This window comes from Grus americana, chromosome 3 (genome assembly GCF_028858705.1).
Source record: "Grus americana isolate bGruAme1 chromosome 3, bGruAme1.mat, whole genome shotgun sequence".
Taxonomy (NCBI): Eukaryota; Metazoa; Chordata; class Aves; order Gruiformes; family Gruidae; genus Grus; species Grus americana.
Window position 1 is genome coordinate 63,252,540 of NC_072854.1, and position 19,488 is coordinate 63,272,027.

The 19,488-nt window shown below is 45.7% G+C and overlaps 1 protein-coding gene across 2 annotated transcripts in view; it reads left to right on the plus strand.

Moving 5' to 3' along the window:
* The first annotated feature begins 2,785 nt into the window (after positions 1 to 2,785).
* Positions 2,786 to 19,488, plus strand: part of MYB (MYB proto-oncogene, transcription factor) — a 28,545-nt gene continuing 11,842 nt past the window's right edge. Inside the window, exons 1-14 of one of the 2 annotated variants that reach the window (XM_054820762.1) lie at positions 2,800 to 2,919; positions 6,736 to 6,853; positions 8,438 to 8,509; positions 9,159 to 9,251; positions 9,652 to 9,872; positions 11,380 to 11,614; positions 12,415 to 12,495; positions 12,890 to 12,994; positions 14,313 to 14,570; positions 15,620 to 15,988; positions 17,557 to 17,699; positions 18,101 to 18,215; positions 18,302 to 18,427; positions 19,115 to 19,225. In XM_054820762.1, the coding sequence (XP_054676737.1) occupies positions 2,897 to 2,919; positions 6,736 to 6,853; positions 8,438 to 8,509; positions 9,159 to 9,251; positions 9,652 to 9,872; positions 11,380 to 11,614; positions 12,415 to 12,495; positions 12,890 to 12,994; positions 14,313 to 14,570; positions 15,620 to 15,988; positions 17,557 to 17,699; positions 18,101 to 18,215; positions 18,302 to 18,427; positions 19,115 to 19,225 (2,070 nt within the window). In that variant the 5' untranslated portion in view covers positions 2,800 to 2,896. Of the gene's footprint in view, positions 2,920 to 6,735; positions 6,854 to 8,437; positions 8,510 to 9,158; positions 9,252 to 9,651; positions 9,873 to 11,379; positions 11,615 to 12,414; positions 12,496 to 12,889; positions 12,995 to 14,312; positions 14,571 to 15,619; positions 15,989 to 17,556; positions 17,700 to 18,100; positions 18,216 to 18,301; positions 18,428 to 19,114; positions 19,226 to 19,488 lie in introns of both variants that reach the window. The other variant, XM_054820763.1, reaches the window with a different exon arrangement.

Below are 19,488 nucleotides of genomic sequence, written 5' to 3' on the forward strand. Positions count from 1 at the left end.
ATCACTAATTAATGAAATTGGAAGGGTAATATAAGAAAACTGCTACTGCACATCTAGGGCATATGATCTCTAAGTTCAGATGTAGAAGGGTGATTTCTTTTTCTTTAGGGCTTTGGCAAGGATATATTATAAAGAACCCTCACACCCCAAATTGCCGCAGGCTACAGATGCTTGGGAAAGAACATAAAATAGTAGAGTTGTGGCTCAGTTTTAGCTAAATATTAAACATTATGAATGAAGCAACACTAGTGGAGTGTATGCACACACCTTACTGATCTTAGTGGGATTTATATATGCAGACTTGGGGAAGATTGATCTTTAAACCTGGAGCGGAGGTGTCATTTCCCTCTTCATTTTGAACCCAGTAAATATATATTTTATTTGCAATTTGAAGTATTCTTATAAACCAAATGTGGGGTTTTTTTCAATCTAGGAAGAAAAAAGTATTTATTCAGAGTCACTGGAGAAGAAATGTAGTCTTACACAAAACCTTCAGAAGACAATTGTGCATATTAACAGTTCTCTTGAGAGCAATAATAGACATTCTTTGCATTTATTCAGCAAATTTACATCCAAATCAGGAAGATGTTGGATTTGTCTCAGTTAACACTGAAATATTTGCAAAAATCAACAAGGGAAAATGTTTTCCTCAGAAGCAGGAAGAGATAACCTTGCACAGTTTTGTTTGTACCTCTGTGGGAAACTATAGGCAACATGACCACACTGTTTCAGTGAAATGTACATTTTTAGTCACAGAATAAGAGGCACCTACCCTAACAGCGGATCCAGTGAATCCTGTGATAGCCTTACAGCTGCATTGATCACAGGCCCAGCTCCAGGCCTCCTGTGTACATAAGCAATACTCACCGCTGGAGCAGCATTCACAAATCTCTCTTATTTTTATATAACTTTCTGTAAAGGTATCAGGGTTATATCCTAACAGAGCTGTAGAAGTATCATTCCCGTTACCACTAACAAAAACAACATTTTACACACACACAGAAAATTGTACTCTTGTAGATTATTATCAGCTTTGATTCTGCTGAAGGAATGAACTGTAACATCCCCAATACCCAGCAACAGTGGCTAGTTACAGTGTGGACATAGAGGTGTCTTCCCATAGTTTCTCTGGCCTTCTGATTTCCTTCATTCCCCAGGTACATCTTTACCAGAAAAAAAGAAAAAAAAAAAAAATCGAAAATCTAATGGATTTGAGGAGCCGTCTTCTCTGCTGGTGCCAGTATGCACTTTATATAAAGATGACCAGGTGTAGAACAGAGATGAATTATTCTTTGTTTTTCCAGTTCTCTCACTGCCATTGGCAGTAAAGCTCTCCCCTCCCGCTCCCCCTCCCTCCCCCCAGCAAAGAAATGCTTTGCAAAAATGCGAAGATGTCACCATCCTGCACTAATGCTGGTCTCCTGGCGCAGCTGACCCATTTTACAGGTAGGCAAATGGAGGCCGGGAGGGACGGCAGCTCCTGCTGGAGGCGTGGGTAGGGCAAAGCAGGAATGACGTGCACCCTCTGGCTAATTTGGGACAAGGTGTGATCCCAAGAAGTGATGCATCCACAGAGCTCCGGGAGGCAGCCCCGGCCGCCTGTCCATCCCCGCCCTGCCTGCGCCGGCGAATCCCGTTACAGGACATACGGAGACTACGCGACATAAGAGACCGGGGTCGGTGGCGGGGGCTGCCCGTCGGCTGCGCTGTTCCCCACGCACGGTCTCCGGCCCCGCGGGACGCTCCGCCTCGGGGGGGCAGCGGGCCCTGAGCCGGCCCCGGCCCTCCGGGAGCAGCGCCGCGGGCTCGGGAGCGCCCCACGGCCCCGCCCCGGCCCGGCCCGCCCCGTCGGCGGCTCATTGATGAGCCGCGGCCCTTTGAGGAAAGGGCGAGTGCGCCGAAACCTCTGCAAAACCCCGATTTTTCAAGCAGCAGCGCAGCCTGGGAACTTTGCATGTTTCGCCATTTTTCACATCCTGACTCATTTCTGTATCAAAAAACGTGTTCTCTGGAGCTCATCGGACACCCACCGCCTCTCCCGCCGCAGCGGCGGCTGCAGGCACCATCCACCGCCTGGCAGCAGCAAGGGGAACTATAGCAAAAATCCCCCGCGGCGCGGCAGCCGCAGTCACCGCAGGCACCGAGCAGCTCCCGTCCCCGTCTCCGTCCCCCTCAGAGTCCCCTCCAAGTCCCTTTTATTTCGTATTTCCCGCGGGGGTATTGCTCGCCCCCCGAGGGCTGCTGCCGCTGCAGCCCGCACGCCACGCAGGGAGCGGAGCAGGTGCACCCGCGAAGGACCACCCCCGTCGGCGGGAGGCACGTACATGACCCGGTGGTGGTCGCCGAGACCCCCGGGGGTGGCCGCGCCGCTCCACGGCGGGACCCCTCTTCCCCACCTGCCGTGCACGGGGGGGAGGGCTGCCCCCCGCCCCGACGGCTTCATCAATGAAAGCCCCACGCCACGGGCATGGGGGGCTGCGGTCGTGTCGTCGAGGGGCCGCGGCGCGGGGGTGGCGGCGCTGGCGCGCGGGGGGGGGGGGTCCCGCCGTGGCGGGCCCGGGCGGGGCGGGGCGGGAGGGCCCCGTCGGGCGCGCGGCCCCGGTCCGCCCGCCCCGCGCCCCGCCGCCGCGGCACGGGCCCGCCGCGCGGCGCCAGGCGCCTGCGCACTGCAGGGGCGCCAGATTTGGCGGGAGGGGGAGTGTCCAAGAGCCCTTTGTTTGATGGCATCTCTGTTTACAGAGTTTACTCTTTAATCTCAACCTGTTTCCTCCTCCTCCTCCCGCGGCTCCTCGGCACTCCCGTGCGCGGCGGCGGAGCGCCTGGGCGCAGCCCGGCAGCAGGGCGCGGCGGCGGGCGCGGGCTCCCCCGTCCTCCTCCCCCAGCGGCCGGTGCGAGGATGGCCCGGAGACCCCGGCACAGGTAACCCGCTGTCTGCGGGCGGGGGGCGGCCGGCCCCGCTCCGCTCCGCGCCTGTCAGACGGGGCGCGGGGCGGGGGAGAGGGAAGGCAGCAGCGGGAGAAGGGCTTGCCCGGCGGACGGGGCGGCGGGCGGACGGGCAGCCCCCCGTCCTCCGCGCACCTGGGCTACTCCGCCCCCGGCCCCAAAGCGCAGCGCGAAGCTCCCCCCAACTCCGGAGACGCCGGGGGAGCGGCAGCCCAGCGGGACGCACCGCAGAGCGGCCGCTGACGGGGCGCCCGGGCCCTGCACCGCACGCCTGCCGGACGACGCGGTGGGGCCGCGGGGGGCCGGGGCTTGCTGCCCGCAGGGGCCAGCGCGGAGACCGGTGGGGCTCCGCGCCCCGCAGCTGCAGGGCGGGACAATGTCGGGCTGGCTCGGCGGCGGCAGGTAGCGCGTCCCGTCTCATTCATTCATTCATTCCCGGCGGGGTCGGACGGCAGGTGGGCGGCGGGGGCTGGGCTCGCTCCCTCGCCTTTTTTATATTTATTCCTGCAGTGGCGGCCCTTTTGCCCTCGGGAGCGCGGCTCTCCCCGGCGTGGATAGCTCCCGCCTGCGGGGCTTGGCTTTTTCCCGCACACGCCGCTCGGCACATGCCGGAGCGCGGGAGCGCGGGCGGGCAGCTGCGGGGGCTGCGGGTCCGACGGGGCGCTCGGCCGGAGCTGTCACCCCTGCCCGCCCGCCGCGCTCCCGGGCGAGAGCCATCCCTTCCTCGCCGTGCCGCGCCAGGGGCCGGGGGCGGCGGCGCCCCGGTGGCGGCGGGCTGGACGGGACGGGACGGGACGGCGGCGCCGCGTGGCCGGGTCCGTGCCGCCGCTGCCGGGCGGTCGCACAGAGCGGGGTTGTTGTCTAATTAGCCGGGGACGGCGGGTCGGACACGTGGAGGCTTTTTTTCTCTTTCTCTTTGCAGCCCGGCATCCTCCCCTCTTCCCCTCCCCTTTGGCTGGGCTCTGACAGAGGAGAAAGTCGCAGCCCTGCCTTGCCCTGCCCGGCTGCCGGCCCCGTCCGGCGGGATCGGGGACTTGGGGGCGGGCGGGCTCTGTTTTTAAGGAAGAGGGGCTTGCGGTGCGGGAGGAGGCAGCGGGCCGCTGGGCGAGCGTCGGGCTGTACTTTCAGCGTCAGTGTCGCTGGGGCTGGCGATGAATCACCCGGCCCGGCTCTCCCGAAAGAGAGGGACAGCCGCCGCCTGCCTCGCGGGCGCCTCCCGCAGGGACACAGCGCTCCGCCGCCCCGGGCTCGGCCGGCAGCTCCGCCACGGCGGCGTGGGCTGCAGGGGCGGCGCGGTGGCCGCCTGCCCCGCGGGGTGCGGCGCGGAGCGGGGCCAGCGGGGCCGCCCCGGCGGGAGTGGGCGCGGGATGTGCCGCGGGAGCGGGCTGTGTCCCGCGGGGCTGGTGCCCGAATTCCTTCAATCACGGTAGCAGCAGCGAGTCATTTCCTCTCCACCCCCTCCTTTTTTTTTTTTTTTTTTTTTTCTTCCCCTCTCTCTCCTTATTTTTTTCTTTCCCCGTGTATCGTTGCACAAGTTGGTTGCCCGGGCGAAAAGCGCAGCGCTGCTGCCGGGGGAGCGCTCAAGCGGCTCCGGCGAGGGCGGGCGGGGGGCTCCAACCCTCTGCCGTGCCGCTCGGGGGGAGGCTGCGGCGCTGCGACCGGAGGTGCAAAATAATAAAAAGTTTTAGGGCAGCGCTGAGAGCCCGGTTGGCTAAAGCAGCCACCGAGCGTCCCGAAATCCCAGGGCCCTTTTCTCCTGCTGGAGAAGGCAGGTAATGCAGCGGGCTTGGCTCAGTTCTGCGGTGCCAGCAAGGCCCCGGTTATTTAAACAAACCGGTTACATTACTGGCACCGCACTTAAATCATTTTAACCTGTTCGCCACTGATGTTCTGCTGCCGTTGCAGAGCGGCATTTCTCTGCTGTGCCCGAAACATGTCTCCGCGCAGAAAGCGTCACCGATGGATGCATACCTTGTGCTTTTACTATCTGCGAAACTCATTTTCAGAATGATACTTGGAAATTGAGCCACAAAACTTCCTTTGGCATATGGGCAGTCGCACAGCTGTCTCTGAGTGTCACTTAGAAAAGTGAATCTACTTTGAGCGGCGGCTGGGGAAGGAGCCACATTCGTAGCAGCTGGAGCGTGTGAGCTTTGCTCAAGTGTGCAGCCCCGCTGAAGCCCGAGAGGCTCCAGCCAGGGACAAGGGGTGCACGTTCACCTTGGCACGCAGCGTTGGAGCTTCGGCCAGTGCTTGCCCCAAATGGTTGCACGGGCTGGGGAATAGGGAGTGAATGGCGGGGCCGAGCAGGCTGGAGGACTGCGGTACTGTGGGGGCGAGTTGAGGGTGGCAGCGATGGGCTGGGTGCGTGAGTCAGGGGCCACCTGGCAGAGACTCGGGGAAGGCCACACACATCACAGCAGGCTGTGGAAAACTTCCTACGTGTAGCATAGTTTTCATGGCACATGCCACAGGCCAGAAAACAGGGTTGAAGATGTAAGGTGTGATTACGCCAGTGTACTTTAAAAGAATATATGTTTAACAGCTTGCATTTTGGAGGTGTTTGCATCTTGACTAGTAGTCTCTGTGCTTCACTGCAGCTTAATTTAAAAAGTGATCTCCTGAAAACAGGTTAACGGGATAAACAACGCCTGATAATTCTATTACAAAATAACTTTATTTTAATGTCTTAGTCATACCTTAACATACCACGGCATACCGTACCATCAGATATATCACAGTTTTTAGTCTCGTAGCATGACGTTGTCTCCTTTCTAGCACTTGTGGTTATCATGTCTTAGCTGAAGTGTCAGAACTGCTGCTCATATCTTAAAAGTTGGAAATAAAATACTGCCCACCAGAAAGACGGCTCTTGTTGCAAAACACTCTCTTCTGGTTTTAGTTAACTGGGTAGAGCAAGTGCTGTTTATGAAAAGAGTAATACAGTCCTTTTTACCCATAGATAGCCTCTGGGGAAATCCCTTAGTCATGAATTAGGTGAGTAGCAGAGTATTTCAAAAACAGTATGAGGTATTTAGAAATGGAGTAGAGGTAATAAAGTCTTAAGTTAGGGAAATGGAGAGTATAAAAGGGTTCAGTCATTCATTTGTTGGTTACAGGATATTAAATATACTTGTCCTCAGCCCTTGTCTGTCCAGACCCACAAATGGCAGGCACATTTTATATTAGAGCTTATTGCATGTTAATGCTACCACTTACTGGCTTTACTTAATTATAGAAGCTTTTGCCTTCATATATAGGGTCCATAACCATATTCTCAAACAAGGTTATTATTGGTTAACTTTTTGTATTTATACACAGTCTGTTGTATTTGAGAATAATATCTGCTATCTGTTCCATGAAACATATGAAAATGATAATATTTTTCAGAATGTATGGCATGAGTTAAAGATTTTGAATGTGTGCTTGTGTAATAGACACAGCCTCTAGTTCTCTTTATTGTCCCAAACATTGTATTTTAATTTGAAACCTTCATTGGCTGAAAGTTTGCCAAATGTGTAATTCACCACTGATCTAACAGTAAGAGCAGGTCTAAACATGCACAGTAATATGAAGGTTGCCAGCCCTTTGCTTGTATCTGTGGATACCAAAAACAGCAGAACCAGTTCAGAATACTAGAACAACAGAATGCAGAACAAAATCTTGTTGTGCAAGTTTTAAAACTTTTATCTGTGTAACCTTTGTGAGGATTGTAGTGGGTTTTTTGTGCTTTGTAATTAAGTAGCTCAAGTCCTCATGTTCCACTCTGTCTCACTGTGTTTCCTTCTGCAGTATATATAGTAGTGATGATGACGAAGAAGATGTTGAGATGTATGATCATGATTATGATGGTCTGCTTCCTAAAACTGGAAAACGCCACTTAGGAAAAACCAGGTGGACCCGTGAAGAGGTAAATCCGAGTTCATTCATCTCCTGCCTGTAAAAAGATGGAGAGAGCATGGATCATGTTCTTTTCCGAGTGGCTTGTCTGCAAACTAACTTCAGTGACAGTCCTGTGTATATTGAATAATGACAAAGTTTTTGACCCTTTAGCTACATTCAGTGTTTCATTCAACTTTTAGGGTCATTCTTCTCTTTTAAATAAAATGTATCATCAACACCATTTTTTTATGTCCACCAAGGTCTACATTACAGATATGTGAGTCTCCGTGTAGTCCCTGTTGGAGAAACAGATTAAAAGTCACCTGCAGCAATGCTTGATTGTTACTGCTGCCTCTTTTTGTTTGAAAACGGTTGCTAAGCGAGAACTGACGTGTGTTTAGTGTCCCACAGCAGCAAACAACTGTGGCAGAAACTGCTGCAGTCCTTTTGTGCCATTTGAAATTTGCACTTTAATTGCAGCATTATGATTCTGAGTGGAGATAAAAGCTGGAAGAAAGACATCTAGCAGTACCAAAATTGAGCATTCAAGATGGATTTTGTTTTTGAAGGTCAGATTGTGTTTAGTCACAGTACCCTTGTGCTGACTTTCCTGATAAATTGTGGTATCGAACTCCTTTGCCAGGTGGATATCCTGTGGCCATTTAACTGGTTTGAGTTTACTGTGAAATACATTAATGCAGTTCTTAAGTTATGTTTTGACTTTCTTCTCTCTAACAATGTATATTGATATATAAACAGTGGCAGGTCACCTCTTGCAAGAATTTTTTATTTTTTTTAAATCAGTCTGCTCTTACAGAGATGGATGTGGTTGTGATGTGGCCTGGGAGGAAGGGATGGCCGTGGAGCCCAATGGCCACTTTCCTGTCACATGAACTGGGAGCATACTGGGAGGCGCTAATCAGGGAAGAGGAGGGTTGCTCCCCTCCTCTTATCTTTTGGGACAGTTCTCGCTTGTGTTAACACTATCTCAATGTTTCCCAGTGCATGAGATTGGTTTCTTTTGTCTTTAGGGTCTATATTTCTGGCCTTATCATTAAAAATACTGGGCCAAATTTCTTGCTACTGCAAGTATGCAAAACTCCTTTACAGTGATCAGGAGCAAAAAGGAGCCATTAGTTTTGTTGTGCTTTTGTTGTGTAGGCAATGAGCAAATTACTGGAACTCCTATTACTTGCAAGACATACAAAGCTCAAGGCTGTGATTTTCAGAGGTCCCCAAACAGCTGGGTGCCTGAGTATTACTGAACTGCATTGTCGTTCTGATGCCTGGCATCTAAACATCCATGCCCTCCTGTAAATCCAGCACAAGATTAAGAGTTACATTGCTTTGAGCATTAAAATGGGAATGTATAATGCAAGTCAGAGAACAGCACAGAAAAAGTCGGTCTTTCTCCTGCAGCACAGTAAAGAACCAACCAAAATCCACAGGAGTGGAAGAATCTCCTGATTTAGGCAATTAAAAATATGAGAAGACTACAGACCACCTCCCCTTGCACTCAGGATAGATGCATAAAAAGCTAGAATGGGATGTATTTAATTTGCATTATAAGAGATTGCGATATTAATTATGTCTGGTTTTTTTAATGATTCAGGATGAGAAACTGAAGAAGCTTGTGGAGCAGAATGGCACAGAAGACTGGAAAGTCATTGCCAATTTCCTTCCTGTAGGTGGATATTGGTTTCTGTTTCCAGTTCTAGTGACAACTCTTTATCAGAGGTTTCCAAGTAAGGGAAAGGGGAGTGGTTGCTTTATAGTTACATTTTTGCGGGAGATATAAAACCTCCACAGATGGAGACCTCAGAAATTTAGTTAGAATATTGTGGAAACTGTTACCTTTATTTTCATTTCATTACTCAGAAAGGGTTGGAACAAATCAAACAAGCAAAAATGGGGGTTGGAGGTGGGTTGCACAGTAGATGGTCAATGTGACACTGAAACAAAATGTCTCAGCACAGAGGAAAAATAGCTTCGATGAATTATAAGTGTGGTTTAGAAGATAATTGTTTTGTGAACACTTTGGCTGTTGTAGAAATACTGTATGTGAAAACATGACAGCTATTGTGCCAGATGGTGAAGATACAGTTTGTGTAGTTTTGGTGATACAGTCATCACTGCGGGAATGAAGGAAATATTATCTAGTTCAATGAGCAAAGTGATAGTTGAGCACCTTCTCATCAGACCTACTATATCACTCCATATTGTTTAGTAGTCGTAGCTGAAATATACTGGGAACAAGCGTACCTAGATAAGAGCTTTATCACTCTACGTTCATTTTGTCTAAAGAATGATCTACTTTGCATATTTTTCACTAGAATCGAACAGATGTTCAGTGCCAGCACCGATGGCAGAAGGTACTAAACCCAGAACTTATCAAAGGTCCGTGGACTAAAGAGGAGGATCAAAGGGTAATCAGTTTTCCTTTCCATCTGATTAATGCCTTACTAGCGGATTTCATGTGTTGGGGCAAAACTCTCTAGACTTAGGTGGTCTCAACACTAATATGGCCAGAAGCAGACTGATCCTATAGTTTCAATGCTTAGTATTTCTGTCATTTTCTATGCAAATTAATTAATGTTCCTTTACAGCACTGTAATATAGAAATGCAGTCTAGAAATGTCTTAACTATTACCAGATTTTTCCTTTTGGGTAAAAGTATAAGTGGGAAGTGGGGAACCTTAATTGTGTGTTAGTTTTACCGTGGCAATTTTGAGAAATGTTGTTGAAAATATTGCTCCACCACAGAAAAATTTCATTGATTCATTATGCTTCATTAAATACAGGCAGTTTTTATGTCCTTCTTTGAAGGTAATAGAACTCGTGCAGAAATACGGTCCAAAGCGCTGGTCTGTCATTGCTAAGCATTTGAAGGGAAGGATTGGAAAACAGTGCAGGGAGAGGTGGCACAACCATTTGAATCCAGAAGTGAAGAAAACCTCCTGGACAGAAGAGGAAGATAGAATTATTTACCAGGCACACAAGAGGCTGGGAAACAGATGGGCAGAAATTGCAAAGTTGCTGCCTGGACGGTAATGACATATACCTTTAGCTCTTAAATAGGAAACAAGGAAAAAGCTGCAGGTCTGAGCAGCTTGTTTCAGTTGCCTCAGGCTGCACATTATAAATCAAAAAATTTTGGAATCAAAACCTGGAAAGCCAGTGACATCGGTGTGCATTTTTCTCAGTGGGGTACTGTGCTGTTTGGTCAGTACATGGAACATTATGCTATTTTTACATGCTTTTAATGTTTGCCATACGTAAAAAAACCCCAATAACTAGAGCAAGATGGTAACAGTTTCCTAAATGTCTGTGCAATTTTATTTGTGCTTGCACAAACTGTCAAAATTCAAATTGATTTAACAGTGAAGGATCAGGCTCTGCAAGTGGAACATAATTTACATTCAGCTAAGGGTATACCTTCAACATGAAATCCAGTCTGTTTATTCAAAATGATTTAAGAGAAGGCTGCTTCAACATTTGTAATTGCCCCTGAATCATCCAGATGTTTTTAACCTGTTAAAAATTCATTCCAAGGAGAAACAGACTTCCTCAAACTCTGGTCCTGGAAATACTTGTCTCATTGAAAGCTTATGCACAGCTTGCATCTAATTTCAGAGATTCAGTGTCTTATTCACTCTGTAGTAAAACTGACTCAACATAAAGTGTAGTCAAGCAAATAATGTAAGCAAGGGCGAGGTTTCTTTTCCCATTTTTATTCCTGCTATTTGGTGAAACATCTTCAAGATCTAAATATAATGCCTAAGACCATAATATCCTTTTAAGAGGGCATTCCCTAGGCTAGAAAGGAATTGCCCCTTGGAAAGTTTTTTTTTTGTGGCTCCTGCACATCACAGATAACGCTTTCAGCGATACTGTGTGGTGGTGATGTTTCTCAAATCGAGGAGCTGTTCCTAATCATACTCCTAAAATCTCGCAGACTTGATAAGTTTGCTTTTTCTGACTCATGTATGTGAGAATTTGAACCTCAGTTTTTCTGCAGCTAAGAAAAAATGCCGGCAGCTTTGTTTACGGAATTTGTGTGTATAGCATGATGTTGTCGTTGTCGAGGTGGCCAGTTGGAAAGTCGCTTGGAAGTTAGTCATTTCACAGCTGTTCTCCACAGTCTTTCTTTCCAGCAGTGAGATACAATAAAACTCCAGACGTAGGAAGATGATGTTGGCAGTCCTTTAGGGTAGCCTCAAAGGAGTGTTAGCCTTTGCTGTCACCTCACCTCATGAGAAGGAGGTGAAGTTGAAGATACTAATTTCGTACAGTTCAAGGACCTAAGGCTTAGGGATTGCTTCAAAAAGTACACAAACAACTGTAGCCCATTGGTTTTTTTCCCTACCTTTTATACTGAGCATCTTTCCTGAGAAGTTGAGAGTAGCATTTCTAAAGGTGGGGGCAGGAGGAAGGTCAGAAAACAGCTTGAGCTTTAAACAGAAATGCCAACAGCAGTTTCCTGCCCATTAATCTCAGTCTGGATTGGAAACACTCCTTTTTAAAACTCCTAAAACGTATGTATTTCCGTTGCAGAACTGATAATGCTATCAAGAACCACTGGAATTCGACCATGCGCCGAAAGGTTGAGCAGGAGGGCTACCTGCAGGATTCCTCCAAAGCCTGTCACTCCTCAGCAACCGCCAGCTTTCAGAAGAGCAACCCCTTGATGGCCTTTGCTCACAACCCACCTTCTGCACAGCTGCCAGTAGCTGGCCAGCCCCCGCTGAGCAGTGACTACCCCTACTACCACATCTCTGAGCCACAAAACGTAAGCACCTGAAAATGTGGGGTGTTTTTTTTGTTTTGCTGTGTCTGATTTCAGGAAGCACGAAGGGTTTTCTCTCAGTCTTGGTGGGCTTGTATGTGTTTGATGTCAGGCGAGGAGCGCTTTGACCTTGACTTTGACTTTGACTTCATTCAGTGATGAAAATATGTACATTTCAAATTGATTGCCAGCATTCAGGTGGTGGAATTGGGTTCAGCGTTTTTAACATTTTGTAAGCAGTGAACATGTTTCCAGCACTGTTTCTTGTAGTGGTGAATATAAACTTGTTGAAAATCAGTTGAATCTGGTTAATTCTGTGTTCTATGTCAAAATCTCCCATGTTCCCTTCAGTAATATTCTGTTGCTGGGTCGCCTGTTGGAACCGAGTAAACAAGTATTGTTTTTAATCTGATTCTTTTTCTATCAATGATTAATAATGAAACAGGCTGCTGCTTCAGACAGTTACATTGTAGAGTTCAGATGATAATAAATTGCATCTTTTGCATTTTCACTTCAATTCAGAAAAATCTTACAAATGCATCTATAAATTATTCATCTTCTCTCATTCAGGAAGGGTAGATATTTCATATATGAATTTTCTTTCTTCCTCTGTAATGCTCACCATCACATTCCTAAAAAACCTGTTTACTTTTCTTGTAAATGTTGGGGTTGTTGCCATTTCATCTCCATAGATTATAAATATTAAGTACCTAAAACCATAGTATGTTTAACACAAATTCACAATGCAGGCAGATAATGTGATAGAAATAATAACTTGTAGTGTCTTTTGCTTTTTGGCCTAGGTCCCTGGTCAGATCCCATATCCAGTAGCACTGCATGTAAATATTGTCAATGTTCCTCAGCCAGCTGCTGCAGCTATTCAGGTAGATAACTTGAACATCATTTCAAGAGTCAATTTGTTAAACATTTGATAAGTCAAAATGCAGACATGAAGGAAAACAGTTTAATGTAATAAGTGTGGTGAAGAGAGAAAATGGGGAAGGTGGGGGAGTTCTAACATGGCTAATAATTGCTTCTTCTGAAGTGGGTTTAAAACACAGTAGTTGACATCTGGTGTGATAGCTTTCACTTTCTCCATTTCAAATGTCTATACTGAAATTCAGCAGGGACTTTGGTAGTGGAAAACACAATTGACGTTTGTTTCATCTTTGAGTCTAATTTGGCTATTATAACCACAGGACGGCAAGCCATAAGCATTTTAGTTGCTACATCCTATCAGACCTTTATCTTTTCTTTTCCCTTAACTCTTAATTTCAGAGACACTATAATGATGAAGACCCTGAGAAAGAAAAACGAATAAAGGAATTAGAGTTGCTACTAATGTCGACTGAGAATGAACTGAAAGGGCAGCAGGCATTACCAGTAAGATTGTCACTGTGTGCTTGGATGGAGGGATAGCAGCATTACCCCAGTGCTTGTCTTTTTAACTTTTTACTCCCCCTCTGCCTTCGATACTAATCAAGGCTCTATATTTCCGTTTTAAAAGGATGAAACATAGCACATATATGTTATCTGTATTTGCTTCATAAATTCTTTTATTGAAAAAAAAAAGCAAAAAATTTGCAGGTATTTTACTTTGCAAAGTGGGAGCAGGGCTGGGCTCTGTAATGTGATGTAATATTTGAAACCTGATGATTGTACAAAAATGAAAAATTCCACAGATCTTAAACCAATGGGATCTGCATTTCTGAAAGTGTGCAATGGTTCATGTGATGAAAATGTAGTGCCTATACATTAGATTTTTTCTTCTCTGTTGTATTCTTTCCTTCAGCTGTGTTTTATACACTTTGTAAGCTTCAGACTTGGTGCATGTTTGACAGTTTGTTTTACTTCTCCGAATGCGTTAGATTCTTCATAACTGCATGTGTGGAGCAAATGCTGGCTATTACTGAATTCTCACACTTTGTTGTACATGCCATTGGATGTTAATGTGTGAAAACCCTTACGTAATTACTTAACACCATCACCAAAGACAAGAATCCCCAAATTGTTTTTGAAGATAGGTGATAGCCAGCAGATTCTTTTTTTGGGTAATATTTAAATTAATAGTAAAACAACTGCATGCATGATACGTTAGTTTGGCCACTTTTTAACTTTAGTTAATGTTTTGCAATTTCTTCTGTTGCATGATCACACTGGAAAGAAACTTCTGTTAATTTGTTCTTCTGCTTTCCTAACCACGTTGATTTGACAGCCTCTTCATTGCATTGGTGTAAGCTGTAGCATTAGACAGGGATAGAAGAAGAAAAGGAGATAAGCAAACAAAAGCAACTCTAACTCTTAAACCCTTTAGCCTTCTACAGTGCTGAGCGCTCAGTAGGGAAATCCTGCCGTTTCTTGCTTCTCACAGAAAATGACTTGCAGACACTTTTTGAGCTTTTGGAGTAACACAGTATGAATTGATTATGTGTTAGTAGCGATATATGCTCATAATCCTGGAAGTAAATTATGAGGTAACTTTGGGATAACAAATACAATGCCAATATTACTTAAAACGAGATCTTGCACTGATGAAAGGAAACATCTTGACAATTGTTTCATAGGCATAAGCTTTTAGACGATGATGCAACTACTTTTATCTTTCCCCCCAGTGGCATCTGACACCTTGTGCAATTTCATTGCTAAGTTCCTTCTGCCTTTTTTCCCCCCCCCTTTTCTTTTTTTTTTCTTCTTCCTTTAGACACAGAACCACACATCAAACTACCCCGGCTGGCACAGCACCACAATTGCTGACAGTACCAGGACCAGTGGTGACAATGCACCTGTTTCCTGTTTGGGGGAACATCACCACTGTACTCCATCTCCACCGGTGGATCACGGTTGCTTACCTGAGGAAAGTGCATCCCCTGCACGGTGCATGATTGTTCACCAGAGCAACATCCTGGATAATGTTAAGAATCTCTTAGAATTTGCAGAAACACTCCAGTTAATAGACTCCGTAAGTAGACTTGCCGCTTCAGGTGGATTCGTGCGTGGTCAAGGAGTAAGGGGAGAGGAACCGGGACAGTCCTAAATGTGTTTCTTTTTTTTTTCCGAGTAACTTCTGATTGCTAAAAGATCTGAAGCTTAGCTTCTGACATAACAAAACGTGGCTGCTCATAAATGAAGCCCTTGAGTGTGGATACGTACGCTTTTTGTGGTCGTCTCCCTTTCCTGCTACATCTTGGTATGGGAGTGTGATTTTTAGCAAACTGCGCAATAGGAGCTTGAAACAATCTCTCGACATAAAGTCTCCTTAAAATAAAATCAGAGACACTGTGAAAGATTTAAGCAATGAAATGATATTTATCCTTGAAGTGACACATGCCGTAGGTTTATGTGTGGCTGCTCATGTATCTGCATCATTGTCTAAAAGTTTTTGCTGTAGCTTCAATAGCTGCTGCTTAAAAGTTTCAGGAGCTTGCCCTGGCATATGTGAAGAACTGGAAGCACGCATTTTAAATGCCATTTAGCTGACTGACATTGACATGGGCCTTTTCTCATTGTGGTCTCTGGGATACTACATGTAACAGAAGTTGAGATACATTTGCTGGTGGCACCCTCCTTCAGCAGCAGAGGTGTCTCCTTCACGGGGTGTCACGTCCCATTCAGCATGTCCAGAGTAGGCATGCAGGTTAGGGGGATCCGAGTCTTGGTTTAGAGCCCAAGGCACACATTTTTCTGGTAGCGAAAGGCACTGTCCTCATACCAAGCAGAAAACCCTGTGCAAGCAGATAGTAATGACATCATTTCACTCATTGTTTCTTTAGGGACTCAGTTGCCAGCATCACTACTAGGATGTTAGACAGTTTGGTGTGATCAAGGTATATACTGAAATCACAAATAAGCATTCACAGTGTTACTACTAAATAAAGAGGGTCAAGCTGAACTGAACTGGGAAAGACTTTGTTGTTGTTGTTGTTGGTTACGGGCATATCCTAGCGCTGTATTTTCATGAGGTGGCACTATACACTGTCTTATAGCTCCGTGCCTCCCACGTTGTTTCAGGATCCTTCATCATGGGGTGATCTCAGCACTTTTGAATCCTTTGAAGACACAGACACTTCGGCTAGCAAAGCTCCCTCAGGCAGAGTCGCGCAGCTTCAGCAAAGCGGGGCCAGTGCTTGTAGACCTCAAGGACGCCCCATCACAAACTTGAGCAAACTCATGTCGAGTCAGGGCTCTCCTGGCTCACCAAAGTCCTTATCATCTGCCTCACAGGGCAGCGCAGCTCCGTGGGTCCTTCTTCGCAAAAGGAGAGGGCACTCCAGCCCCTTAGCCAGTGGCCACGGTAGCACCTTGGTCCTAGCTGACGTCAGCAGCTCAACTCCTCCTAAGCGCTCCCCTGTCAAAAGCCTGCCCTTCTCTCCCTCGCAGGTAGATCAAGACTTCTGCACAGATGTTACTAATTCTCAAAAGTCACCCCAGCCTTAACAATTTAGAAACTAATCCTTTGGAACAAATGACTAATTACCGTTGCGCTTGTTGATTTCATTCCGTGTTTGAATCTTCTCACTGCTCTTAGTCTTCACCGCTGAGTTTAGATCATCGGCAAGCTAACTGTTGATTCTCTTCTTTTAAATTCATCTGTGGGACTTGGGTGGTTTTGTTTTTTTTATCTGGATCCTTTTTGTAGGGGAATACAATTGCTTGCTTTGCTCTTGCTGTTAGCTCCTTCAGCTACTAGAGTTTAACATTTCTGATCATTTGTAATACTTTCCATATCTGTCCACTTACAGTATGATTCATTGACCTAGAAAACCCCAAACTGCATTTAAATAGCATTCAGGTTGTGAGACAAACTGACAACAACCAGAAAATTCAAATTGGCTCGCCATCCCCAAACTGGGCCATGTGGGGTGGAGCAGAATAGGAATGAGGAGGAAAATGGCCTGTTAAAACGGCCTGGCGTGCATTTCCAAATTCCTGTCTATGGTTGCTTTGTTTCACAGCTGTAGCACTATTTAAAGGTGTTTTGGTTTTTTGTTGTTTGTCTGTTTGTGTTGGTTTTGCCTTGGTTTGGCTTTAGTCCTTGAAGTCAGAGAAACACTATTTCATGAAGGATAGTAAAAGATTGCAGGTAATGATCTCCCACTGTATCTCCAGTTACCATATATCACTGATCCAGTGAAATCCGTATTTTCTTACATGCCATATTTTGCTAAAGTATATTTTAATCTGATGGAAGTTGAGCCTAGAAGGTAATAAGGTGAATTGTTGTCAGAATAAAGGATACCACTACGCTCACAGATTTGTAGACACTAGAAATGGAAACAGTATTTTAGGCTACTCAGTAGAATTCATGCAAAAGCAATTTTCTCCAAACTAATACTACTGCCTCCTTTTCGGTCAGCTGTTTCTATTTCAAAACACTCCATGCACCCATCACAGGTGGCAGTTTTCATTTTATGCTGTGAAAATGGAGCACTTTGTTTTGAGAGAGATGATGGGAAATTTATTTTCCTCTATTAAACACTTTATTTACTGCCATAAAAGTGCCTAGATTCCCCATATAAATCTTTGTGGAATTTAGCCCCATTTCCTGTGAGTTTATTCCTGAAACATCCCTTACTCATTTTCACCCAGTTCTTATTGGGCACACTGCTCTTAATTAAAATTTATTTGCAGAAAATCCAAATTGGGCTTTTAAGATTTGGCTCTTAAAGTGGTGTAGAATGTTAATAATGGAGTGTCATTTTCTTTATAACTTCCCTCTCTCAAAATGCTCATTTCGGCTTTGTGAGTGCTCCAGCCACACTGTTGAATAGTGTTTTGCCATGTAGTCAGGTACCCCACATACACCTGACCGTATCCTAGGGTCAGGAGAATCATGTATGTCAATGAGAAGAAAATAATTTCTTTTTCTTTTGTTCAATACTGTCAACTTCAGAAGTCAACCTTCTAATCTGGATGTTGCTGTTGATTTTTCCTTTCGCTGCCTGCAGTTCTTAAACACCTCATCCAGTCACGAAAACCTGAACCTGGACAACCCTGCGCTAACTTCCACACCGGTGTGTGGCCATAAGATGGCCGTTGCCACACCATTCCACAGGGACCAGACTTTCAAAGCTCAGAAGGAAAATCATGTGTAAGTCTGTTATCACATTGTCTTGTCAAATTCACAAGGGTTCATTTCTTCAGGTTTGCACACAACCAAAGTGCTGGGTCACTGTGTGCTTCCTGCAGAGTTATTTGCTAATACATTCAGATTTTTCTCAGTTTGCAGTAAAATTTCCAATGTATAACTGCAAAGGTAGGTTATTACTACAGAGCAATCATGCATATATATTCACCAGTTTTTGTAAATAAAGCCATTCCACCGTATCACACTTAGGTAGATATTCTGCCAGAAGAACAAAATGGATTACAGGATTGCAGGAAAATATTTGTCCGAGTCTTACAGCAGCCACTGCCTGTATGCACGTATTTCTGTAAAGAGGTAATATTTCCAGGCATGTTCCTTTAAAGTTTTTCTCCCTCTTTTTAAAGTTTCAGAACTCCAGCAATCAAGAGGTCGATATTAGAGAGCTCTCCAAGAACACCCACTCCATTCAAAAACGCACTCGCAGCTCAGGAAATCAAATATGGTCCTTTGAAGATGCTGGTAAGAAGGAAACAATGATAAAAGTTGCTTTGATATTAGTGCAGAGGGATGTTCTGGGACTTGGATATAACGTTTCTTCCTTTCAGCCTCAAACTCCGACTCATCTTGTAGAAGATCTGCAGGACGTTATCAAGCAGGAGTCGGAGGAATCTGCAATAGTGGCTGGGCTACATGAAAGTGGACCCCCTTTGCTGAAGAAAATCAAACAAGAGGTAAATCTTGAACTTACCTCAGGCAATTTAATTCAGCACTCTTTGCTGAGAAACTTATACCAATACCTTTTCTGTTAAATAGCTGTGTCTGTTTTTCTTTCATGTGAGCCCCAAGATCTTAGTGTCGGTTCTATATAGTATACTAGGCATGCCTAATTCATCTCCCATTGATTTCCATAGAAGTCTTTCTGCTGTTTTCAGCAGGGGTTTGCTTGGACCGTTCTAATGCAGTTTTCGTTTGAAACTTAAAAAGAAAAAAAATTATACAGGAATTTGGACTGAATCTTTCGAATATTGGTGAAAACTATAGAAGAATCCCACAGGGACCAAGCTCCATGGAGTGACTTAGAAACCTGAACATTTGAGGACATTGCATTATATTACTTTGTCACTAAAGTTCTAAAAATACATATATGCTCAATCCTTTCTGGGGGATTAAACTCCTGAATACTGACAGAGCACTGAGTGCAAGTATTCAGAGTTTTACTGGGTGGGGATTTTTTTGAGAACCTTGAACTTTTTTTATTTTTCTGCAAAGAGCAAGGGTCCTGTAAAAGACAGTGCTGCAAACGTGCATTATGCATGGCTGTGAAGAATATTTATTCAATTTATTAAGCAACCGGCAGATAAATCTCCTTCTGGTCAGATAGGTACTGGTTTTTATCACGGTACTTTTTCTGCTTTCAGGTGGAGTCTCCAACAGATAAAGCTGGAAATTTTTTTTGCTCAAATCACTGGGAAGGAGAAAACCTGAACACTCAGCTCTTTACACATGCATCTACTATGGAAGATGTGCCAGTAAGTGCAAGTTTTCACACCACCGAATGATTTTTCTGTTGTACATTCCTGTTTAGTTCTTAAATGCAAGAGAGAAAATGTTTTGTCTGACCTTCCTCACGAGTAGGCATTATTCATTATTTCTGTACCGTTTTCCTGTATTAAGCATAAGAAGCATAATCCCACTCTTAATTAATTCACTGCAATGCCTATAGAAGGTAGCAGAAGTTGCAGTCATTGTGCAGCCCACAGTCTTTGTAATGAGCCTGCACTTGGAGGATGCT